Genomic DNA, 26,729 nt, shown 5'->3' with positions numbered 1-26,729 from the left:
ACCTAAAAGCATTCTCCCTTTATGGGCAGAAAAACCAAATTGCAATCAGAATACAGCTTAAGGAGCGTATAATCAGAACAAAGAGAATTAGATGAATGAACTAAAAAGAAAAGCATCATTCAGTTTTGTTTTTTAGACACACTCTGCCCTTCTTACCAATGAATCTGTAATACTAGAAGTCCATTGCTGAGCGATATTTGAATAGGACTCAATATTTATCTCTGTGATACTTTTTTCTATGCTTTCAGATAGACCAACTTCTCTTCTGATAGATAACATTTTTTTTTAATTGTTTTGAACCCCTGAATTCAAGCCTTGCTCTGGCTTAGAACTGACTGTATCTTTCTATTCTGGTATGTTGTATATTTTATAGATCTCTTTTGTACCACCAAAATAAGTCTCCTTCACAGAGCCCAGCACATTATACAAGTCCTCAGTAATGTTTGTTGAAAGGAGAGTGAAGGAATGAATGAATAAGTACATCTCAATGGCAGATGCCTTAAAAATAGCTCTCCCATCAACGTGGAAAACAGTATGACAATTCCTTAAAAAATTAAGAATAGGATTACCATATGATCTGGCAATTCCACTTCTGGGTAATACTCAAAAGAAATGAAAGCAGGAACTCGAAGAGATATTTGTATACTCATGTTCATAGCAGCATTATTCATAATAGCCAAAAGGTGAAAGCAATCCGTCTATCAACTGATGAAGGGATGAACAAACTGTGTTGTATACATACTATGGAATATTATTTGGTCTTAAAAAAGCAAGGAAATTCTGACACATGCTACAACATAGATGAACCTTGAGGACATTATGCTAAAGAGAAAAACGCCACACACAAAAGGACATATACTATATGACTTCACTTATATGAGTTACCTAGAATAGTCAAATTCATAGAGATAAAAGATACAACTGTGGTTGCCAGGGGCTGGGGAGAGAAGGGAATGGGGAGTTAGGTTTTTTTTTAATAAATTTGTTTATTTATTTATTTATTGGCTGCATTGGGTCTTTGTTGCTGCACTCGGGCTTTCTCTAGTTGCGGCAAGTGGGGGCTACTCCTCATTGCACTTCGCGGGCTTCTCAGTACCGTGGCTTCTCCTGTTGCAGAGCACGGGCTCTAGGTGTGCAGGCTTCAGTAGTTGTGGCTCATGGGCTCAATAGTTGTGGCTCACGGGCTCTAGAGCATAGGCTCAGGAGTTGTGGCGCACGGGCTTAGTTGCTCTGCGGCATGTGGAATCTTCCTGGACCAGGGATTGAACTCGTGTCCCCTGCATTAGCAGGTGGATTCTTCACCACTGTGCCACCAGGGAAGTCCCAGGGAGTTGGTTTTTAATGGGTATGGAGTTTCAGTTTAGCAAGATGAAAAGAGATCTGTGGTTGGATGGTGGTAAGGGTTGCACAACAATATGATGTACTTAATGCCTCTGAACTGTACTCTTAAAAGTGGTTAAAATGTTCAATTTTGTATTATGTGCATTTTACCTCATGTAGGCAATGGTTTGTCCTGTTAAATTTCTTTCTGAGACTCCCTATTATATGGTATCACTGTATCAGCTATACCATAGATTTGTGCAACACAAAACATAAAATTTCAAAGTAAAACTACAAACAATATTGTCACTACTTGCCAATTAAAAGGACAGACTTCAATCAAGAAAATAAATATATTATTCATGGGTGATAAACAAAGCAGTATGATATTGGGTTAACAACAACTTTGACGATCTTATACTTGTTTTTTAAGATCTGTAAGAAACTAATGTACCAGCTGAATGCAGTTGAACAAAATCATTATAGGATTAACAGTTTTCTGACCCACTTACTAAAAAAAGCTGAATCACTCAATTGAGACCCCAGGGAAATGCAGATTTATACCTTTGACATATTACTTGGTTTTTCTTCAATTAAATTACATTCTGTAACCAGTTTTTGAGTCCTTGCCATCTTCTTTTCTTTTAATTGGGTGATTTCATATGCCTTCTTGATTATAAGCCTTTTCAAATTCTTGATTTTTGTAAATGCAAATGTATAATAAAACATGCATACAGCTTTCTTCCATGTAATTATTTTCTAAATCCATCAGCGGGGACTGCTTCTCTCCCTAATCCTTTCCTTTATTAGATTGGGGGTGGATGAGTGGAGTGGGCTGTTGGTAAGAGAAGTCCAATGCTCTTTGCTTGCAAATGGGAAATGGGGAAGGTGGGGAAAATGGTCACTCCATCTGTAGCCACTCTGGCCCAGTAAAAGAGAGGCGCTTCCATTCCCACAGGCATGGAGCCATGATTAGCTGTTTCCTGTTGCCAGACCTTGACTAATGCTTTTCAACCGCAGAGAACAACCTTTCTCCTCCTGTCAGGTACTCTAGTCCTTCTCTCCCATCCAGTGTAGCTTCCTTTAAGCAGGTTTCTCCCAGATGAGGAAACTCTTTTCTTTTTTAAGCCCGTTGATACCATTCCTGACCAACATCTCATCAATTCACTCTTTTTTTTAAAAATAAATTTATTTTATTGGCTGTGTTGGGTCTTCGTTGCTGCCCATGGGCTTTCTCTAGTTATGGCGAGCGGGGGCCACTCTTCCCTGTGGTGCACAGGCTTCTCATTGCGGTGGCCCCCCCATTGCAGAGCACAGGCTCCAGGCACGTGGGCTTCAACGTGGGCTTCAGTAGTTGCGGCACATGGGCTCAACAGCTGTGGCTCATGGGCTCTAGAGTGCAGACTCAACAGTTGTGATGCACGGGCCTAGCTGCTCTGCAGCATGTGGTATCTTCCTGGGGCAGGAATCGAACCTGTGTCCCCTGCATTGGCAGGCGGATTCCTACCGACGGCGCCACCTAGGAAGTCCAACAACTCACTCTTATAATTGCTGTGTTTATACTGATTATATGCTTGTCTTATTTCCTTGTACAGGCCAGATGTCTGTGGCGATAGCCAAATCAAAGGGCCTGATTGTGTGATTCTCTCTCTTTTTTCTGGCTTTCTTGTTTCTGGCAAAAGCACCATCATTCTGTTGCCCAGGTTGGTAACCTCAGAGGCATCGCTGCATCCTCCTTTTTCCTCACTCCCACTCCCTAATCTGCAGTCAGTCTCTGAATCCTAGCAATTCTTTCTTTTCAGCCTCTCTGACATCTTTTCTCCATCTCTGTTATCTCTTTCTTCCAGACTCTTCCAGCTGCAACATAACTGGCCTCCCTGATTCCCAGCTTCCATCATGAGTTCATCCTTAACACCAGTGACAGATGAATCTTCCTGGACTACTGCTTTATTCAGGTCACTTCACCATTTTAAAATCTCCAGTGGCTCCCCGTTGTCTTCAGCTCAGCATTCAAGTCTACATAGGTGGGAAGACCACAGGTTTTATAAGCAATCTGATCTCCGTTCTAATACCAACTCTGCCCTTACGAGTTGCAGGATTTGAGGCAAGACCCTGACCCTCTCAGAACCTGTTTTCACATCTATAAAATGGGGGTACTAACACCCAACTGAAAAGATTATTGTAAGGTTTAAGCAAGATAATGTAAGCCGACCCTTTGGCCGCCCATAGTAGGCACTCAGTAATTGGCATCTTTCCTTCTTCTACGAGCCAATGCCAACCTATCTTTACCTTCACAACTTTATCCTCCCTCCTTGGCTATTCTCCTAACACAGCTTCCTGCCACCTGTGTCTTTGGAGAAGCTGTTCCCTCTGCTTGCCTTGCCTTCCATCTTTGCCCATAGAATCCCCTATGTCCTTTAAGGGCCGCAGTCGTGAACTGTTCCTTGATCAGTTTTGTCAAATATGGTCAGTGGCATGCCAAGGTGACCTATATATGTTGCCACTGATATTGTTTAGAATTGCTGGCTCATAGTGATAATAAAAGCACACAGCCTTTTAGTTTTACGCCACTGTATCTAATAATATCTCCCTTCTCTGAATTCCAAAAAATGCAAAGCATCATTTATAAGATATTTAATATACTGTTTAATATAATTCAATACTGGTTGTAATTATAGTTATTTCTATTCATGTTTTCTATCCTTTATTAAATTGTGAACTTTTTGAGGGCAAGTATTACAACATATACATCTTTGTTTCTCCTACATCATATCCAACATCACAGCTTCTATGCAATAAATGTTATGGATAAATGAAGAGGTTAATATCAACCATACAGAACAAGTTAATAGGTAACACATCCAACATTTTGAGATCAAGCTGGCTTTTTTTGGCTGCACCGAGCGGCTTGTGGGACCTTAGTTCCCCAACCAGGGATTGAACCTGTGCCCTCAGCAGTGAAAATGCAGAGTCCTAACCACTGGACCAGCAGGGAATTCCCAAGGTAGCTTTTTTTTTTTAACATCTTATTGTGTGAGCACTGGCTATGTGCTAGGCAATGTGCAAAGTGCTTTACCTACATCATTCATTATAAAAATGTATCAAGTTCCTACTATATCCTAAGCACCGTGCTAGGCCTTAAGAACACGTTAGTGAACAAAATTGTTTACTTACACAATGCTGGTGGTCAGAGAGGTTAACTAATTTACCCAGGATTATTCAGCTAGTCACTGGGGGAGCCTCAGCTTGAAACTGGGTGTTACCCTAGAAATCATGTTCTTAACCACTATTATTACATTTCCTCTGCTGTGAGCTACAGGCAAGCCATAGGAGACTGCTGATTGCCCAGTTTGACCACACTCTCTTACACGAGCAATGATGGAAGCATTCTTGAGGATAGGGATTTGTGTTTTCATAAATCCTAAAGGGCTTGTATAATGTTAACACGAAACCCATACCAACTTCTGATGGTTACTTAATAAATACTTACTGGCCAACTGCCTTCATAACTATACAATCCAATGGACTTCTTTAATGACTTGGGAATTTTAAAATTCACCATAAAAATTCAATCACCAATAAAAGTTTATTTCTCCCAGTCACTGTCAAGTATAAATTGAATTACTGGCATTAACTGGTGCATTATTCCAACTGTCTTCCCAGAACACTTAGCATGCCTACATATACACCTCAGACACAAACAAAACTACACTGTGCAGAACATGCCATTAAACCTTGACTCCTCAGAAAATGACGTTTCCTCTTATTACAAGAAAGGCATCAAGAAGCCCATCTAGGCTTTTTTTTTATATATAAATTGTATTTATTTATTTAATTTATTTATTGGCTGCGTTGGGTCTTCGTTGCTGTACACGGGCTTTCTCCAGTTGCTGCGAGCGGGGGCTATTCTTCATTGTGGTGCGTGGGCTTCTCATTGTAGTGGCTTCTCTTGTTGCGAAGCGCGGGCCCTAGGCACATGAGCTTCAATAATTGCGGCACATGGGCTCAATAGTTGTGGCTCACGGGCTCTAGAGCACAGGCTCAACAGTTGTGGCGCACGGGCTTAGTTGCTCCATGGCATGTGGAATCTTCCCGGGGCAGGGCTCGAACCCGTGTCCCCTGCATTGGCAGGCGGATTCCTTACCACTGTGCCACCTAGGAAGTCCCCCATCTAGGCTTTTAACTAAGAGCAAGAAGGGTAGTAGTAACACAGACTATGAAAAATAGATTAAAGGCATTTTACCTATCTGCCAGCAAAAGTTTTCAGTTGTCCTGGCAACTGGATGATATACTACTTCTACAATCAGTTTACACTGAAACTGAGAAAAAAAATAAAGAGAAAATGGGGTGGGGGAGGGGATTCACTTAAAAGACAGTGTTAGTATGAGCAGTGTCAATAGGTATAAATAACTTGCCAGCTAACAGATTAAATCAGAATGTAATGCAGAAAGAACAAGACATAACGAATATTTGGCAAATTCTCAAAATGAAATAAAACTAGGAAATGTCTAAAAATAGCTTCCGATGAATGGTATATGTACAAAACACATCAGTTGTGTGTTTAGGGCTAAGATCATTGAAAAGAAGCAGGAAGATGTGAACACAGACCATTAAATCAGAAATCTTTCTAGATATGGGCATTGGAAGACCCCAAAACACCCAACTCTTGAGCATAAAGCAGTTGTTTCCTGATGAGTTTGAGCAGCAGGGACCACCAAATCACTAGACGAGGGAGGGGGGAGGTAGGGAGCAAGTCAGTCAACGTTGGGAGTGATTCAACCCAAAACAGAAGGATTTGTTGTTGTTGTTGTTGTTGATATTTATTTATTTGTTTGCCTAAGGGGTATGGCTCTATTGTGAGTTGGTTTCCAGATGGGAATTCTTAAGAGCAACCAAAGGCACCCTTGGGCTTACATCGCAGCCTCACTTGTGTATAACCCATTTATATATTTCTTAGGCAACAAATCCATGGTCAAATTGTAGATGCCTATTGTTTTAGACCAGGCTTCCTCAACCTCAGCACTACTGACATTTAGGGACAGATAATTCTTGTTGTGGGAGTGGGGAGCTGTCTTATGCTAAACACTTGTAGAGTGTTTAGCAGCATCTCTGGCCTCTACTCACTAGATACCAATAACAACCCCCATTTCCAGCTGTGAAAACCAAAAATGTCTCCAGATATTGCCCAATGTCCCCAGGGGGCAAAATCACCCCCAGTGGAGAACCACTGGTTTAGAGGATGAAGAGGTGATCATCCAGCCCAACCTTGTACCATACAGATGAGGAAACCAAAGCCCAAACACACTGAATGCCTTGCTCAAATGTACACAGCTGGTTAAAAGCAGATCTAATCCAGGAACCCCGGGTCATCACTCTAATTCCACTATACGCTAACTTTAGTCATTTGCATACCACCATCAAGATGTTGCTATACCCAATGACACATTATTATTTATTATTTTTTGGTTGACTACTTTTTAACAATACATTTACTTTAAAAGGAAATGGGGGGACTCCCCTGGTGGGACAGTGGTTAAGAATCTGCCTGCCATTGCAGGGGACACGGGTTTGATCCCTGGGCCGGGATGATCCCACATGCCGAGGAGCAATGAAGCCCATGGGCCACAACTACTGAGCCTGCGCTCCAGAGCCTGTGAGCCACAACTATTCAGCCTGCGCGCGAAAACTGCTGAAGCCCGCACGCCTAGAGCCAGTGCTCCACAACAAGAGAAGCCACTGCAATGAGAAGCCCACACACCTTAACGAAGAGTAGCCCCCGTTTGCTGCAACTAGAGAAAGGCCGCAGCAATGAAGACCCAACACAGCCAATAAATAAATAAATACATTTATTTAAAAAAAAAAAAGGAAATGGGGAACTATATTCAACCTTGTAATAGCCTATAATGGAAAAGAATCTGCAAAAGACTATATGTATAACTGAATCACTTTACTGTATACCAGAAACTAATACAACATTGTAAATCAGCTATACTTCAATGAAAAAAAAAGAAATAGGCATATAAAGGAAAAGAAGTCAGACATAAAAGATGAAAGACCATGGTGTCAGAGGAAGAAATCTGTTTGTTTGTTTGTTAAGTCCTCACAGCTTGTAGGATCTTAGTTCCCCAACCAAGGATTGAACCTGGGCCCCTGCTGTGGCAGCTCAGAGTCCTAGCTTCCAGGGAAGTCCCTGTGCTCAGATATTTAATGAATTTATTTATTTGTTTATTTGTTTGTTTATCCATCCACACCATGCCTACCGTGTATCAGGCACCATTTTAAGTGCTGTTCATATATAAAATCTTTTAATCTTAATAACAACCTAAGGGAAAAAGGGAAAAGGGAGTGTGGGGTGGGACTGAGGCCCAGGAGAGGACTCCGGGAGGGTGAAGGGAAAGGTGTGAGGGGGCTGCCTTTGTAAGAACCTAGAGGTGGGAGGGGCTGGGGCGGGGGTCCCAGCAGGGTGAGCAGGGGTGCCGTGATGGGTAGCAGAGAAAGCACACTCCTACACCAGGCAGTGCAGGGTATCTGCTAAAGACTGATGCTACTGAGCATCGGCCACTGAAGTTAATGTTTTTCCTCTAAAAATCAAGTTGAGACTCACTAGAGGTATATACACACCACATTTTGCAAAATGTTGAGTCAATTCATCTCCAAAAAATATAAAAAGCTTTTGGGTAACATTTTAGGAATTTTTGAGATTTTATGTTCCCACGACTAGTTCATAAATAAAATGTAAAACTTAAAAAAAACACACACACTTATAATTGCTGAATGAAAATACCAAGTGTAGAGCTGCTTTATCACATGTTTTGCCAGCTCCTCATGTTTCTTCCACACTTGACTTTTCAAAAACAAATTTTCTGGAATATGTTTTATCTTTTATACTTTCCAGTTTTTGCAGATCAGGAAGCTAATAAAAGTATAACAACCTGGGGAAATTCAATGAGTGTTATCATATTTGGAAATATCAGGATTTCTAAGAAAAAAATGTCACGCTTTGCTCTTAGTGATGTGACAGCACTTATGTGGAAATCCATCCATGGCATGTTAAGATGGGTCATACCTAAGTTCAGAATATCCAGGTACCAAAAGCAACACTCATGCAAATATATTATAAAGGAATATAAAAATGATTAAGATGTGAGGCTTAGTGAACTGAGAGCAAGCACTTTAGAGTTAGACAGCATCACAGTATCGTGTCCTAGTATGTACGGGTGTTATATACCAGCATTATAGGGTCACTGTGGGGATTAAATGTGATGTCATATAAAGGATTTAAGGAATGAAATGCTAAATATATTTTAGACACTATTATTATAGTATGAAGCAGAAGAAACTAAATAATAAGCTTCTTAGAAGTCTGAGGGTTTTCATATCTTTGCTTTGATGAGTTTTGAATCCTGCCACTAATTTCCACGTGGGGAGGTACTTGTGCATTCTTCCTGGCTTAAGGTTGATGTAACTGTCTCGAATGGCTTTAAATCAGCAATTTTCAAAGTGTGGCTCTTCAACTCCTGAGGTCCCAAACCCCCTTTCAGAGGGTCAAGGAAGGAAGCACTGATTTTTTAATAATTGCAATGATAGTAATTCTAATGTTATTAATAACAGTAAAACTAATTTCATAATCTCATATTTTGTTTCAGAATTTCATATTACTAATTGTCTAATACTTTTTTTTGTTTTTCACTGTGTTGACATTGGCACTGGTAGTACAGAAGGAATGGTGGGTAACACTACTGATACCTTAGCATAATTTATGGCAGTGGTACCAAAGTGTAGACGTGTCATTCTTTACAACTATGTATTCACAAGAAGAAGAAGAAGAAAAAAAGCTAGTTTCATTTAAGAATGTGCCCGATGAAGCAGTGCTTTTATTGAATCCCGACGCTTGAGTACACATCTTTTTAATATTCCGTGTGATGAAATGGAAAGTACCCATAAAGCACCTCTGCTGCATAACTAAGTACGTTGTTGTCTAGAGATAAAGTGCTTGTACCATCGTTTGAATTAGGAGTTGAACTAGTCACATTTTTCACAGAACACTGTTTTTCCTTGAATGAATGACAGATAGACTATGGTATTCAGATTTGTGTATTTGTCAGATATTTACTCAAAAATGAATGTACCACCCTTTCCGGCAGTGACGATCTCCCCACGAGAATGTGCCTCTCACCAAGGATCTCCTTCATCCCTCTCCAGCAGAGAAGAGGAAACACAAGAGTAACTTCTCCTTTCCTGATCAAAAAAGACAAGAGATTCGTGATTGGGTCTCACCATGGGCCCACAATTTCTGCTCAAGAAGGCATAATAAAAAAGTGTTAGAACAATGCATTGTTGGAATGGTGCCATGGTCAACTTTCAAAATTTAGTTCTAAGATTGATGTGGGAACCCCTCTATTTTTTTTCAATGTTCTTTATTTCTATTAGTAGATAATTTCACATTATATTTTCCATATAAAGTTATTTTTTTCTATTTTATACATATTAGTGTATATATGTCAATCCTAATCTCCCAATTCATCCCTCCACCCACCACCCCCACTTTCTCCCCTTGGTGTCCATACGTCTGTTCTCTGCATCTGTCTCTATTTCTGCCTTGTAAACCGAGTCATCTGTACCATTTTTCTAGATTTCACATATATGCATTAATATACAGTATTTATTTTTCTCTTTCTGACTTACTTCACTCTGTATGACAGTCTCTAGGTTCATCCACATCTCTACAAATGACCCAATTTCGTTCCTTTTTATGGCTGGGTAATATTCCATTGTATGCACATATACCACATCTTTATCCATTCGTCTGTCAATGGACATTTAGTTTGCTTCTATGACCTGGCTATTTTAAGTGGTGCTGCAGTGAACATTGGGGTGCATGTGTCTTTTGGGGGAACCCCTCTATTATTTGTCTCTTTTTCAGTCAACAAGAGAACAAAGTCAGTCCTGAGGCTTAGGAACTTTAGGATTCTCACCTTCAGTCTGAGGGTAGAAAGTGATGTATATACCTCAGTATTGTCTAGCCTCTGAATTTAATAAAGAGAAAAATCCATGAGAAATCACTTGACTCATTTCAGCCACTTGGTGTCCTGAAATATTCCATCTTACTGTGATGAAAAGAATCAAAGTATGATCTAACTCAAAAAATGGGTTGTTGTCCAAGAGGAAAGGGAAAGAATAGGGACCAATTCTAGCTTCAGATGGGATCGTTTCTGAAAACAGGAGACAGAGCATCACCAATGAGGTCAGATCAAGAACTGACTGGAATCACTCAGTAGGCTCTTCAGTCCTTGGTTTGATCATTGCAGGAAGCTTTCCTGATAGCACCTTGGATATTGACACAGGCCATCTTGGTCACAATTTACCATTTATCTTCCTCAAGACTTATATGTGAGGAAAGTAAAGAATAACGTGAACCCTGGAGTCAGCCTGCATGGATCTGATCCTGTACCTCTCAACGCCTCAATTTCCTTCTCTGTAAAATAAGAGCGATAATACTGACTTAAGAATCTTGTGAGAATTATCTAAGATAGTGCATAGAAAGCACTTAACACAAGACATGGCACATACTAAGTGCCTAATAAACGTAAGTTATTATTAGGGAGATCCTTTGCTTCGTATTCCTATCTGTGAGCAGTTTTTTCCCATTATTTCTCAACATAACCCCTTTCTTTAGGGGCTGCTGATCTCTGAGGCATCTGGTCCCTTATATCCCTGAGTCATCATCACTGAGATGCTGGGTTTCTGAGGTCATTCCTTCTACTGCTCTCTAGGGCTCCCTCTCCTGACTGCTTAGCTCTCCTGGGGAGACCCACAATCCGTGGCTGCGTGTCTCTGTCGGGCTTGGTCACTGTCTCGGAGAAATGTCCTCAGTCCCCTTGGAGACCACCTAAGACTGAGACCCATTGGACCCAGAGAAACGCTCGGGTCCAGAAGAGTGAGGCCGGGGGCGGGGCCGCGCCCCGAGGTGAGAACGAGGCTGGGGGCGGGGCCGCGCGCGGAGGTGCGCGCGAGGCCACACCCCGAGGTGAGCGTGCTGGGGGCGGAGCCACACCGTGAGGTGCAAGCGAGGCCGGGGGCGTGGCTGCGTCGGGGAGCTGCCCAAACCGTTAGGGATGCGCCGGCGGTCTCCACAGGCGGCGTGCGCGGCCGCCCCCGGGCGTGAGGCAGCGCAGGGGTTAAGGCCCTCGGCGCCACCTGGGCGCCGCTGAGGAGACCCACGAACTGGCGAATCGCGCGCGGGCGCGGCGAACAGGTGCCAGTGCGCGTCAGGCGCCGGCAAGGGGCGGGGAGAGGGGGCGCGGCCGGAAGCCCGGGGCGGGGCACGGCCGGCCTGGTGAACGCGAGGAGCTAAGGCAGGCAGGCAGGAAGGAGCTCGCCGGGCTGCGCGGCGCGCGATGTGGAGCCGCCGCCTCGGCGCCTGCAGCAGCTGCCGTCGCCGCCGCCGAGCCGAGGGACATGGAGCGCGGCTGCAGAAGGCGGCCGCCGGCAGCAGCAGCGAGCGTCGCAGCGACAGCGGAGCGCAGCCCGCCCCGTGAGGCGCTGCCCGGCCGGCGGCGGCAGCGGGAGCAGCAGCAACAGGGTGGCTGAAAACCCGGCGGCGGCGGCGGCGGCGGCGTTCCTCCTCGCAACCTCCCCTCCCGCTTCGGGTCTCCTCCGTCCTCCCTTCCTCAGCCTTCTTTTCGCCACCCCCTCCTCCTCCTCCCCCCCAGCGCTTGCGGAGCAGCTGAGCCCGGGGGCGGGGGGAGGGGGCGCGTGCCGCCGGCGCGGGGGAGGGGCGGGCCGGTGCGCGCCGCGCCCAGGGCTCGCGGAGACCCGAGGGGCGCGTGCCGCGGCGTGAGGCGAGGCGCGGGGCGCGGAGCGGCGCGGCGGGGCCCCTCCTCCCTGCAGCCTGGCGCGCGCCGGCCGGGCCGCACCGCTGCGGGCTCCGCGCGCGCGGGCCATGTCCGCCTTCTGCCTGGGCTTGGCCGGCCGCGCTTCAGCACCCGCGGAGCCGGACAGCGCCTGCTGCATGGAGCTGCCCGCCGCGGCCGCGGACGCAGTCGGGAGTCCTGCCGGAGCCTCCGCCGCCGCCCTCATCTCCTTCCCCGGGGGCTCCGGGGAGCTGGAACTGGCGTTAGAGGAGGAGCTGGCGTTGCTGGCGGCCGGGGAACGGCCGTCCGACCCCGGGGAGCATCCTCAGGCTGAACCCGGGCCTCCAGCCGAGGGGGCTGAACTGCAGCCGCCGCCCGCCCAGGATCCCGAGCTGCTGTCGGTGATCCGGCAGAAGGAGAAGGATCTGGTCCTGGCGGCCCGACTGGGCAAGGCACTGCTCGAGAGGAACCAGGACATGAGCCGGCAGTACGAGCAGATGCACAAGGAGCTGACAGATAAGCTGGAGGTGAGGACGTCCCTCCTGGGAGGGCTGGGAAGCGGGGTGGGGGGGTGGAGGGATGGGAGGGAGCCCAGGCACCCGACCGCCTGCCCTCGGTAGCTGCTGGAGCCACTCACCCACCCCACCCCATCCCTTTCGTGCTCATCCTACCTCACAGAAAACCACCTGGAAGCGGGGTAGCATGGAGGGTTTTGGATTATCAGACGGGGGAATTTATTGCACCCACCTGGCTTTCCTACCCTACTCAGAGCAAACCGGTTCATGCACGGCTCCAAACACTGGGCCGTTCTATATATGTACTGTACACAGCATCTAAAATAGAACTTACAGTATGACTAATTTATACAGCACTGAGGTGATGTCTGCACACAGAGAAATCGGAAAGTCAGGAAGCATTTAAAACATGCTCCAGGTTTTCAGAGAAGTAGTTAGTCGCTAATCAGGGTGTTAACCTAAAGCTTTTCGGCTTTGGAGTTAAGGCCTCCAGATGCCCTTGTCTTAACTTCCTGGCAGCTCAGAGTTGTGGGAAACAAGTGCCCCTAAAGGAGCTTTATATAGCCTTCAAATACTCAAGGATTAGGAAATATGGTTCCACTGCAGAAATCAAGTGGACCTGGGCTCAGCATGTGACTAGTGGTTGTGGATTTGATTTGGGCCTCTATATGTAGTTAAACAATACTTTATTCTGTTTCTTTTCTGGCCCTCACATATGGAATTGGATGGCTAAATGCAACCTATAAGAACCATATGACTTTAACTATTATTATAAATACCCCTTAAAGTGTAGTAAGATTTCTGCCAATTCTCTGGACCAGAATCTTTTGCAGCTATGCCTGTTTTCTTGACCTTAACTGGGAAAGGGCCTTGAAAGTGGTACAGGTTGCCACCATTTCTAAAAATGAGTTGGTTTTTTTTTTTTTTAATAAAGCGTAGGTGGGGGAGGTGCATCTGTGGCAGTGGGGATGAGCTTATCCTTTTTTGCCTGTGCATTTATTGTTGTTACCCAGTTGTTACCAGTTCTTTTTATTCTTAGTTACAAGAGATTAGTACAGCCCTGAATAAGGTCTGAAATTGACTGTAGTCTGGTTCCATATGACTGCTACAGGTCAAACAGTCAGAATGTAGATTCAGAAACTTTACTGTAATAAGAAGTGTGTCTGTAGTCCAGTGACATATATCAAAAGTAAATCAGGGAGGGAAAAAAGGAAACCAGTCAGTGCCCTGTAGTTCAGTTGGCCTCTTAACTAGGTCTGCCAGTCGATGAACTCCTGAGATACCTCTCTGAAAAGTGGTTTGTGAAACCTATAGGTAGACTGCCAAAAAGCAACTCAATGAATTGTTTGATTTTCACTTGAAGTAGAGGTCTAGGAATAAAAAGGTGTCTTTTTTTAAGAAAAGAGATTTGATTAGACTATGGGAGTACTACTGCAGAGATTTATGCTCATGATTTGAAATTCCTTCAGTGAGGGACTTGATTAAAGAGACAGCTAACTTGAAAGGAACATCATATCAGTCAGTTTGATTAGTGATAGATTTCAGGGTAATCCTCACTGTGCAGTTACACACATCCTGATTCTGTTTGGAATCTTTACACATCTTCAACAAAGGAAAAAGATTTTCAAATTCTGTAACAAGAAAGTTTCTATTGTAAGAGAGTAAATTACATTTGACTTTTTCCTGTTGACTTAATAGACAATAATAAAATAGTTTAAAACTCAAACTATTTTTAAAAATCTCCTCTTAAGTCAGGATATGAACTTTAGTGTTAAAAGTTAATTTTTAATTTCTGGAAGTTGGTTACACAACAGTATGAATGTACTTAGTGCTACTGAAACAACAGTACACTTAAAAATGGTTAAGATGGTAAATTTTATGTTATGTATGCCTTGCAACAATTTAAAAAAATAACATTTTTTAAAAGTTTATTTTTAAAAAGTGAAATATTGATCAGTAATCAATATTAATGAGATGGGGGTTCAGGTATACTATTTCTTCTAGGTATGTCAAAATTATTGAAAATTTTGTTTTTTAAAAAAGTACACTTAAAATTATCAAGGTATTGTTAGTTTCTTGTTAATTCTTTTAGTATTAATATGAAAGTGACAAATCAGATTAACAGGGGACTATTTCATTTGATACCTGCAAGTGAATTTTCCCTTGGAAATTGTACTTGTAAGTATATTATTTAAGCAGCTTAGATTTTAGAATGTCTACTTGGACAGATTCTAAAGTTTAACACAGCCACAATGCTAGATTTTCAATTAAATTCAGCATTTAGGAGTAGAGAAGCAGCCTCTTAAAAAGCATTTGTAATTTTTTGCAAACTATCAGACGGTGGAATCAAACACATTTTCTTATGGGTTAGTTTGAAAGATAAACATGCAAGTGGACTCTGAATGTTGGTTTGACTATTAAATAATGAGACTGGTTTTGTTTTAGTCCCATCTGCCTCTTTACTACTTCAAAATTGGCACCTTTCTAATTTCAGAACCAAGTCATTTTCAATACCTCTCCAGTTCTATGCGCCAAACCCAAGATTGTGTTTTGTCATTTAAAACATAAAGTATTTGATCTTACATTGCTCTCTCATTAAAGGCACACTTAGTTTAAAGGTTAACATAGAAATTGTTTAGTCATGCATCTCTTAGGGTTAAAATGAAGATTCAGTTTAATTTGAGAGATTATAAGGTTTCGGTCATTTTTTTTCCACCCTTAAATTGACTATACTGTATTTTATTCATTCCCTGAATCAGATTTTCATGTGCTTAATTTTTAAAAATGCCTTTAGATATTTTATTTCTTCTGCATCTACAAATAGCCCTTTTGCTTTTAAAACATATCCAGCCAGGTCCTTAGTAGTCTCTTTTTTCCCCCAGAATATGAACTAATACAGTAACTTGTGTTTATACACTTTTTTCTTCAGAGATTAAATCATTTAGTTTTTTAAAAACATGTTTTTAAAGTCCAGGATTCCCTTTTTTTCCCATTCCAGCTGATAATGAATTATCCCTTACTGCAGAGGTAATCTCTTCCCGCAATTACATTTTCTTCCCCCTTCCTTAGGCCAATTCTAATGATTCTAGCACCTTTTTTTTTTTTTTAAAGAGGCCAAAACGAGTAAGGTGAAAGTGATTACATAATTGGGTAATAGATTTAGGTAAGCAAACACAGGGGTCCTTATTTGCATTCAGTGCTTGATCCACTTAGGAAATAGTATTTTTTCTTTGTATTTTTAAAGAACCATATCCTGAACTTATGAGAATAGTATTGTTTTTTTGGTTCTTTGCAGAAATCCATTTCTGTAACAACCAATTTTAGGTGGGTTAATATTTACTTTTGTTTTTTCAGAGTTTTAAGTTAACTGTTTTTTAGAATGGTTTTAGATTTACAGAAAAATTGGAAAGATGATATAGAGAGTTTCCATATGCCCTGCCCCCAGTTTCTCTGTTATTAATATCTTATATTAGTGTGGTATACTTGCCATAATTAGCAAACCAATACTAATATATTGTTATGAACTAATGTCCATAGTTTATTCAGATTTCTTTAGCCTTTGCCGAATGTCTTTTTCTATTCAGGATGCCACCTTACATTTAGTTTGTGTATCTTCTTAATCCCTTCTGTCCTGTAATGGTTCCTTAGACTTTGCTTGTTTTTGATAACTTTGACAGTTTTGACAGTAATTTTTTTTATTGAAGTATAATTGACATAACATCATAATATTAGTTTCAGGTGTAGATATATTACCTCTTAAAATACCGTATAACCCCTAAAAGCAGGGACTAGCATGGGCAGAGCCTGACCTCCACACCTGCTGATGTTCTGCCTAGAGTTTACTGGTTAATTTAGCACTTAATTGAAAATATAGTTCTAGGAAGAAAAAACCTTTTTTTCTCAGAGTAGACAAAAGACTAAATTCTGTATGTTTATTAATAGGAAAATCTTGATTTTTTTTTTTAAAGTGTGGGGAAACCTGAATTGGGAAGTTTGTCACGTGTCCAAAGAAATGTAAGAACAGAATAGACTGATCAGCACCAGCTGTCCTTAGCCCTGCCCCACCCCCTGCAAGTGGATTAGATTGTTTTAGTTGCTTGGTTGGGCTGTTCACTAACAGCTGTTTGCTGAATATTTTTAAGTCTCTCTGTTCTTTTAGAACACAAGCCTAATTTATCTGGCCTCTCAGTAACACTGTGATTACTGAGTTCTTGCTGTTGCCTTCTGCTCAATCTTTTCCATTTTGGAAAAACTCAATAAAACCAAGTATCACAATTTTAGGATTGTAATTACCATTTACTTCTGCACTTCATCTTTCTGAAGTTTGTATAGTGACTAAAACATTCTTATTTTTGGAGGTTTAGCAAAATGAGGGAAGCATAGAGCAGAAAATTTTCATGCTGAGGAATACAAGTCCCTTTCTTGTCATTCCTCTTCCCATGTGCTTCAAACTGAGGCCTTATAAAGTATAACTATAATGTCACCTTTTCAACAAATATATCAGAGTGGCTATATCCACATTAATTATTCCTGTGAAGTGGTCAACTTTGGAGGCCGTACACTTATTTCAGTGAAAACTGCTGATCTCAGAATTTTTTCTGACTCTTCAGTCATGGTAAATTTTCATCTTTTAGGGATAAATTAGACTTTCAGAAACATTTACAAGTCACTCAGAGCAAATTAGGGGAATAAAATGGCAGAATGGAATGAGATAATCTCTTTTTAGACACATTGCAGATGTGAAGTAATGGGACAGATTTTCTTGTATATCTATACGCTGACCCTTAAAGCTTTCCAAAAGAGGCATTCCAGAAAATATTTGAAAGGTGCACACTTGAATAGAATAAGAGTGTGGGTTCCCAAGTTGAGAAGTTGTTTGAGTACTCTGAAGGAGAAGATTCAGATGCCCATCTTAGCTTATTAAAACAATCTCAGTGCTTGATATCAACCTTCAGTGCATCAGAATTTCCAATAGAACCTAGATAGATGGGTGGATGGATGGATGGATAGATAGGTAGTTAGGTAGGTGCCTGCCTAGGCCTCATCCCATTCTTAACTGAATCACAGTCTTTGTAATTAGTGTTTAGGTGGATGTATTTTGAACAGTTATACCAGAGTTTTTCTGACAACAGCAAAAGTTTGAGGACTGTTGCTTTACATTTGATATAAATTTTGTATATTCCCTGAGGACTTGGCTTTTTTGTACATACTGTGCTGTTTAAGTAGAACATGCTTGCCTCTGGAAACAGGCATTCATATTTATCTCACAGAAACAAAAATGTTCTTATTTCCTTCAGTCCAAAAGAGTTATTTTGTATTGAGCTGCTACTTCAAACTATCTGTACTTTTCCTGCATAGCATTTGTCACATGGTACAACTTAATACTCTTATTAGGCTCTCAGACCAGAATGGAAACTCCATAAAGGCAAGGACCATGTCTCTCTTGCTCATCATTATGTCAGTGACTAGCCTATCACAGGCACTCAGGAATGAATGGAAGGATCAGAAATAAATATGCAAGGCTAATAGGCCGTGATTTAATAAAAGTAGGCCTGAATGTGAACTTGCCTAAATGATTTTGAAATACAGTGCTATGTATAGCAACAAATATTTATCAAGTTGTTATTTAGAGCATTAAACAGAGGCAGGTGACTAAGACACAAATCCTAGCTCTCCCATATGCTAATATAGACCTTGAGCTTGTTGCTGAATCTCTTATATTCTGTTGTTTCATTTGTAAGAAAAGGTGGTTAATCTGAAGGATCTCTGGAGTTCTTTCTATCTCTGAAAATTCTGTGATTCTAAGTGCCTGGTATCATGCCAGGCATAATAGATGACAGCAAAAGAAGCTTTTCTTAAGGACTCGTTTTAAGTTGTTTAAATGTATATTTCACCAATTAATAGATGACTTACTAAATTCCAAGTGAATTCCTAAGACTAGAATCCCCACGCCCAAGAGTAAACATAGCATTAAGTATTTTCAATAGGAATGGCATTCTCTTTGTGAAATCAGCCTTCACTACTCTGAAAGAAGGGCATATTTTTGCAGCTGTGAAATGGGCAACTTTTCCTATGTGGCAGAGTGTTTTGTTGCGTTGACTGACTAGGAAAAAGGAAAGTTAAAAGAGTGTGAAAAGAGAAAAAAAAAAGAAAGGCACTGGAATTTTTAACAGTTTTAAAATCCTCTTCATTTTTCACCTAGCATTTAGAACAAGAGAAACACGAACTCAGAAGACGATTTGAGAATCGAGAAGGGGAGTGGGAAGGGCGTGTGTCCGAGCTGGAGAGTGATGTGAAACAGCTTCAGGATGAGTTGGAGAGGCAGCAGGTTCATCTACGGGAAGCAGATCGAGAAAAAACACGGGCTGTCCAGGAATTATCAGAACAGAACCAAAGGTTATTGGATCAACTCAGCAAGGTGAGTCACAAGTTAAGAATTTATGGCGTAAAATACTAAAAGTTGAAACAGAGCTTCTGTATTATGTCAGCCATATGTATGGTAAGAGCAGTTCTCATTTTTGTTGCATTTGGTATTGATATCAACAAATGAAATATTTTTCACCTGTAAGAATTTCAGCTGTTGTGAACTAGGTATCAGGAGCAAAGACCCTTGCCTGTCATTAGCCAGTTGTGAGACTTTGGTAATCACTTAACTTGGAAGTAAGTTTGCTTAGTGATTTGATGTTCCTTATAGCTCTAAAAGTCTATGATTCTTTTACCTAGAGAAAGTCTGTCGCTGGTAAAATTATGTTAATGCATTTAGTTCAGTTGTTAAATGGTGCCATCTTTAAACTGAAAAGCTTAGGGAAAATTTCTACAGCAAATGATTTTCATTGATCTTATATTTGTGAATGTACATTTCTTCTGTTCTTTAAATATGAAAGGAGGTATGGTATCTGTATATAAAATTTGTTCTCTTTCTTTCCACATTCAGCGAAAGTTCTTTATTTGTACCTTTATAGGGTGATCTCATGAAAGTATTAATTAATTAACCGAAGTCAAGATTGTAAAATCATTGCAAAGAAGGAGTTTGAGGGCTGAGTAGGTGGAAATCTAATTTATTTATTTATTTATTTATTTATTTATCTATTTATTTATTTTCAAGCTCCTTATTGGAATATAATTGCTTTACACTGTTGTGCCAGTTTTTGAGGTACACCAAAGTGAATCAGCTGTATTTATACATATATCCCCATATCCCCTCCCTCCCGAGACTCCCTCCCACCCTCCCTATCCCAGCCCTCTATGTCATCACCCATCATCGAGTTGATCTCTCTGTGCAGGAACTTCCCACTAGCTATTTTACAATTGGTAGTGTATATATGTCAATGCTACTCTCTGACTTTGTCCCAGCTTCCCCTTCGCACCCCCACCCCATGTCCTCAAGTCCGTTCTCTACATGTGCATCTTTATTCTTGCCCTGGGAAATCTAATTTAAATACAGAACAGACTTTTTAACAAATTCAGGAGTGTTGTTAATGCTCTGGTCTCTAAAGCCACCTACTTTTTTTTTTAAATAAATTTATTTATTTATTTATTTATTTATTGGCTGTGTTGGGTCTTCGTTGCGGCACACGGGCTTTCTCTAGTTGTGGCGAGCGGGGGCTACTCTGTTGTGATGTGCGGGCTTCTCATTGCTGTGGCCTCTTTCGTTGCGCAGCACGGGCTCTAGGTGCGTGGGCTTCAGTAGTTACGGGACATGGGCTCAATAGTTGTGTCACACGGGCTTAGTTGCTCCTCGGCATGTGGTATCTTCCTGGGGCAGGGCTCAAACCTGTGTCCCCTGCATTGGCAGGCGGATTCTTAACCACTGTGCCACCTAGGAAGCCCTAAAGCCACCTACTTTTGAAAATTAAGAGCTGGATTTACTGTTGTACCTCAGACCTTCTTAAGAGTTGAAAATAAAACGAGTTCAGTTACCAGAAGAGAAAAGAACTACTCTGATCTCATCTCTAAGTGCAAACGTTCTCAGGAGAGCACTGCCCTTGTCTGCATGGTTAGTGTTTGGTGGTTAGGTCTCAGGGGAAGGCTTAGCTAGGGCAGCACATGAAGTTATTTCACTAGTTTGTGTCATGGTTGCTTCCCATGGGGACCCTGAGACTGGTCAAAACCTTCACGCTTCACTAGGAAGTGCAAAGTAAATGCCACTGCTAGAGAAAGGGAGAGGAAGAAGGAGAGGTACAGAAGGAGAGAGTGGAACACGGGGTCTCGAGGGAGATGCAGGTGGGAAGGCAAGGAGAGACAGAGAAAGAGAGAGATGCCTAATAACTTGGAAAATAGCTAGTTGCAGGAGCTATCAGAATGTGAAGGTGAGAATTCAGGTGGTAGGTGGAGCTAAAGCTCTTGCCTGCAGGTTTCTTGGGAATCAAATCACCATTTAATTGGCTGGAAAGGAAGAACTGGGCAGTTCGTCAAGAAGTTATTATAGGGACAGCTCATTAGCCTTTCTCCCATCCAAGTACTAACCAGGCCCGACCCTGCTTAGCTTCCGAGATCAGACGAGATCGGGCGCATTCAGGGTGGTATGGCCGTAGAAACATTAGCCTTTCTTTTCTTTTTCTTTTTTATAAATTTATCCTTGTGGTATTTTTTTTACTTATTTATTTATTTGTTTTATTGGCTGTGTTGGGTCTTCGTTGCTGCACACAGGCTTTCTCTAGTTGTGGGGGGCTACTCTTCATTGTGGTGTGCGGGCTTCTCATTGTGGTGGCCTCTCGTTTGCAGAGCACGGGCTCTAGGTGCGTGGGCTTCAGTAGTTGTGGCACATGGGCTCATTAGTTGTGGCTCAGGCTCTGGAGCACAGGCTCAATAGTTGTGGCGCACAGGCTTAGTTGCTCCGCGGCATGTGGTATCTTCCTGGGGCAGGGATAGAACCTGTGTCCCCTGCATTGGCAGGCGGATTCTTACCCACTGCGCCACCTAGGAAGTCCTCATTAGCCTTTCTGACTCAGTTCTAAAACCTTTTTCAGCAACAGGGAAGGGAATCTCTATTCTTGTAAGATTTTATAGGTTTTTGAGCCTTCGTTTATTATTCATGGAAGAATTAAACTAACAAGATAAGCCTAGCCAGATTGATTTATTTGTTCAAAAAAATTTAATACCTGCTCTGAACTAGTGTTTCTTATGGAGACTTATGAAAGGAATACAACAAACCAGAACAATTTAAGAGGAAATTATTTCTTGGGAGCTAAATTCATCTTATAAAATAACATGAGCAGAAGCTGACTCAACTCCGCTTTCTGATCTGGTGAAATATAGGTGGCTGGGGAAAGCAAATATTAATATGACATAGTAAGAGCACTGAGCTTGGAATTTGGATGCATGTTAAATCTTGACTTTGCTTCTCATTAACTGGGTGACCTTGTTTGTGCTTCCCTTTCCTTATTTTTATTTTATTTTTATTATTTATCTATTTATTTGTCTGCCCTGGGTTTTAGTTTCAGCATGTGATTTCTTAGTTGCGGCATGTGAATTCTTAGTTGTGGCATGTGGGATCTAGTTCCCTGACTAGGGATCGAACCTGGGCCCGCCCCTGCATTGGGAGCACAATCTTAGCTGCTGGACTGCCAGGGAAGTCCCCCTTTCCTTTTGTTTAAAATAGAGGTAAAAATTTTGTACCTCGTGTGAGTACTGTTGAAATGAAAATCAGGTAATGTGTTTGTGTTAAACAGAATATGAAGTTAAGAATATGTTTGTGTTGATGGTTATTTTACTAAGGTAGTATCTTTATAGTTGAAGTTCCTCTGCCTAATTTCTTTGTAGAAAATCCTGATAAGCTGTTCCCAAAAGAATATAGGAGAATAACATTTCTACTAGATCTAGATTCTTGTTATCCTCTCTGGCCTTGAATGTAGGCCCTTGGTGAGTTTTGTGGCTTTTTTTTTTCCCCTTTCTCTTTTTAAGCAGGACAAGCCCCTTGGGTTTCCATCAGCAGCCAGTTTGGATTGCATTTTATTATTGTTTTATTAACTGGGTGTTCAGGAACTAGAGGAGTTGAGTACTTTGAAGTGAATTAAGATTCTCCTAGGACAAGTTAACAACCAGCAAAAGTAGTAGAAGGCCATTCTTTTCTAACAATGGGTATAATGTTTTTATAAGCATGAAATGTATAATATCTAAAATGTAGTGTAATATTTCTGGGATGCTTGTGTCCAGAGTACTTTTTATTGAAGTATATATAGTTGATTTATTTGTCCAAAGTATTTTTAAATGTATTTCCTTTGCTGCCATGTATTTTAAATGTATTTCCTTTTTTGTTTTTGTTTTTAAATAACTACTTTACTGAGATAGAATTCATATACCATAACACTTACTTTTTTTTTTTTTTTAAGCTGTATTGGGTCTTCATTGCTGCGTGTGGGCTTTCTCTAGTTGTGGCGAGTGGGGGCTACTCTTCGTTGTGGTGTGTGGGCTTCTCAGTGCAGTGGCTTCTCTTATTGCAGAGCATGGGCTCTGGGCGAGCAGGCTTCAGTAGTTGCAGCATGTGGGCTCAGTAGTTGCGGCACGAGGGCCCTAGAGCATGCGGGCTTCAGTAGTTGTGGCACACAGGCTTAACTGCTCTGCGGATTGTGGAATCTTCCCAGACCAGGGATCGAACCGTGTCCCCTGCATTGGCAGGCGGATTCTTAACCATTGTGCCAGCAGGGAAGTCCTAACATTTACTTTTTAAAAGTGTACAGTTTCACAGCCATCACCACTATCTAATTATATGATAGAACATTTCATACCTCCCAAAAAAGGAAGCCTGTACACATTAGCAGTCACTCTTCATTCCTCCTAACCCACATCACACACCCTGACCCCTGGCAATCACTAATCTACTTTTTATCTCTATGGATTTGTCTATTTTAGACATTTCATGTAAGTAGAATCATACATATGTGACCTTTTGTGACTGACTTCTTTCCCTTAGCATGATGTTTCCAAGGTTCATCCACATTGTAGTATATATCAGTACTTCATTTTTATGGCTGAAGAATATTCCATTGTATGGATATAACACATTTTGTTTATTGATTCATTGACATTTGGCTTGTTTCCACTTTGTGGCTTTTATGAATAAGGCTGCCATAAACATTCATGTTCAAGTGTTTGTGTGATCAAGGTTCTTTTCAGCTCTAAAATAGGATGCCATGAGCATATGTATCCTATGAGCTTCCAGATCCTCATTATGATGAAGAAAGGGATGGGTATTGTTCTAATTTTATAGCTGAGAAAACTTGAGGGACAGAAAGATATGTGACTTAATTAAGGCTCTTCCAGTTCAAGACTGATGAGGGTTCCTGTGCCTCAATTTCAGATTTCTGAGGCAGCAATTAAGGTCACAGACTTTGGAGCCCAGACAGTCCTGGGACCAGACGCCAACTCTGCTATTTACTAAGTGGGAGAGTATGGGAAAGTTTTTCCACTTTTTAAAATCTTAATTTCCTCCTCTGTATAATGGAAACAGTTATATTATTACCATTATCTGATGTTGTTATGAGGACTAAATGAGTTAATGTATGTAAAGCTCTAACCACAATGTCTAGCATGTAGTGAATGCTCAATAAATGGTAGCCATCATAATTATCATGTCCTCATCACATAGATGAGATTTCTGAATCTAGTCCAATGTTGATTCTCTAATTTGAGAGAGTGGAATAATCTGAAGTGTCCCCAGCACATATCAGCATGTAAAAATGTTTTGTTTAGTAGTCAAATCTCTACTCAAAAATATTTGTGTAAAATTAACCTTCCTAGGAGTTGTCAGGTTATTGCTATAGCACCTAGTATCAACACTGCTGCATATATCCTGGGGTTACCTTTATCCCACTTCATTTACTCGTTTGGATAAAATGCCCTGTAACTTCTCTTCTAGCTCCTAAATTTCTGTGAGACTCATTTTTGTGAAACTCAGGCTGACATATCTGAAGAGTATATAATTCACTTTTTAAGTTAGAAAGTCATGCCATGGTAGCATCGACAGTGGGAGTTATTAGGACATGTTAAACACTTATCATCCTAACTATATCGAAAGTAGAAAGAATGCGATGGGCCTTACTTTCAGAAAGAGGAAAAGCGAGATATGGGCCATGCTTATTGCCTAAGAAGAAGGAGATATAAATGTTTAACATGAGATTTTGTGAGAATCCTTCTGATACATACATATAATACTTTTCACTGGCGTCACTGCAGAAACGTCCAGAGCCCCCAGATGATTTTCTCCCCAACAGCAGCAGCTAAAGATATCAGAGTTCTGACCAGTATTAGAGTCCTGAAGTGGTTATTCACTAATTTAAGCTACTACAGTTTATAACAGTTTAGGCACTATAGAAAGTTCTGTTTATATTTCTTATTGATGTGTAAGAGTTTTTTTTTTTTAACACATTCTTGATGCTATTATATTTTCATTTTGTTTATGGAGTCTTTTACCAAACAAAAGTGTGTGCTTTTAGTGAAGTCAAATTTATTAATCATTTCCTTTACGATTTGTCTTTTGTGTTTTGCTTAAGCCTGTCCTCCAAGTCATGATAACATTTTCCTATGTTAATTATAATTATATTAATTATAAAAATTTGACATTTTTACATTTGGATCTTTAATCTGTCTAGAATTTTACTATATGACATAGGAGTCCAGTGTTTTCTTTGTGGTTTATTGTCTCAGCACTGTCCATATCCCTATGGATTTCTAATGCTGGGTGGATTTTTTGATGGGAAAAAAAAAATCCTAACATTTATTCTTGACTGAAGGGCCAAGGTAATTTAAAATAAAAATTTTAGAGGGTTATATAAAAACTGTATTATTTTCCTAGGGCTGCTGTAGCAAAGTACTACAGACTGACTTAAAAACAGGAAATTATTGTCCAACAGTTCTGGGGACTAGAGGTTCAAAATCAAGGCGTCATAAATATTGTTTCCTTTTGAGGGCTGTGAGGGAAGGATCTGCTCCCGGTCTCTCTTCTTGTCTTGTAGTAGTAGATGGCTGTCTTCCCCTTGGGTCTCTTCCTTCCCTGTATATCTGTCTCTGTTTCCAGATTTCCTCTCCTTACAAGAGTACCAGTCATACTGGATTATGGCCCAGCCTAGTAACCTGTTTTGTTTTTGAATTTTTTAAATTGGAGTATGGTTGATTTACAGTGTTGTGTTAAGTTTCTGGTGTACAGCAAAGTGATGCAATTATACATATATATGCGTATTCTTTTTTTGTTATGGTTTATTATAGGATATTAAATATGGTTTCCTATGGTATACAGTAGGATCTCGTTGTTTGTCTGTTTTATATACATTAGTCTGCATCTGCTAATCCTAAACTCCTAATTTATCCCTCCCCCACTCCCCTTCCCCTTTGGTAACCATAAGTTTGTTTCCATGTTTGTCTGTTTCTGTTTCGTAGATAAGTTCATTTTTGTTGTCATATTTTAAGTGCCGTATTTTAGATTTCACATATAAGTGATGTCGTATGGCTTTTGTCTTTCTCTTTCTGACTTACTTCACTTAGTATGATAATCTCTGGGTTCATTCATGTTGTTGCAAATGATGTTATTTTATTCCTTTTTATGGCGGAGTAGTATTCCATTGTCTATATATACCAGTTTTAAAAACTGAAGTATAGTTGATTTACAATGTTGTGTTAATTTCTGCTGTACAGCAAAGTAATTCAGTTATACATATACATACATTCTTTTCTTATATTCTTTTCCATTATGGTTAATCCTAGGATATTGAATATAGTTCTCTGTGCTATACAGTAGGACCTTTTTGTTTATCCATCCTATATATAAAAGCTTACATCTGTTAACTCCAACCTCCCACTCCATCCCTCCCCGACCCCCTCCTCCCTTGGCAACCACCAGTCTGTTTTCTATGTCAGTGATTCTGTTTATGTTTCATAGATAGGTTCATTTATGTCATATTTTAGATTCCACATGTGATATCATATGGTGTTTGTCTTTCTCTTTCTGACTTACTTCACTTAGTATGATAATCTCTAGTTGTATCCATGTTGCTGCAGATAACATTATTTTGTTCTTTTCTATGGCTGAGTAGTATTTCATTGCATA

General features: G+C 40.9%; 1 protein-coding gene across 3 annotated transcripts in view; it reads left to right on the top strand.

The window, feature by feature from the left end:
• The first annotated feature begins 12,160 nt into the window (after nucleotides 1–12,160).
• BICDL1 (BICD family like cargo adaptor 1) overlaps nucleotides 12,161–26,729 on the top strand; it is a 105,463-nt gene continuing 90,894 nt past the window's right edge. For all 3 annotated transcript variants that reach the window (XM_057744938.1, XM_057744937.1, XM_057744939.1), the window contains exons 1-2: nucleotides 12,161–12,700; nucleotides 18,891–19,106. In XM_057744938.1, coding sequence (XP_057600921.1) covers nucleotides 12,263–12,700; nucleotides 18,891–19,106 — 654 coding nt within the window. In that variant the 5' untranslated portion in view covers nucleotides 12,161–12,262. The remainder of the gene's footprint in view (nucleotides 12,701–18,890; nucleotides 19,107–26,729) is intronic.

The sequence above is a fragment of the Hippopotamus amphibius genome, chromosome 8, assembly GCF_030028045.1.
Source record: "Hippopotamus amphibius kiboko isolate mHipAmp2 chromosome 8, mHipAmp2.hap2, whole genome shotgun sequence".
NCBI classification, from domain to species: domain Eukaryota; kingdom Metazoa; phylum Chordata; class Mammalia; order Artiodactyla; family Hippopotamidae; genus Hippopotamus; species Hippopotamus amphibius.
The sequence above is the reverse complement of the archived record's forward strand: the minus strand, read 5'-3'. Positions and strand labels throughout refer to the sequence as shown.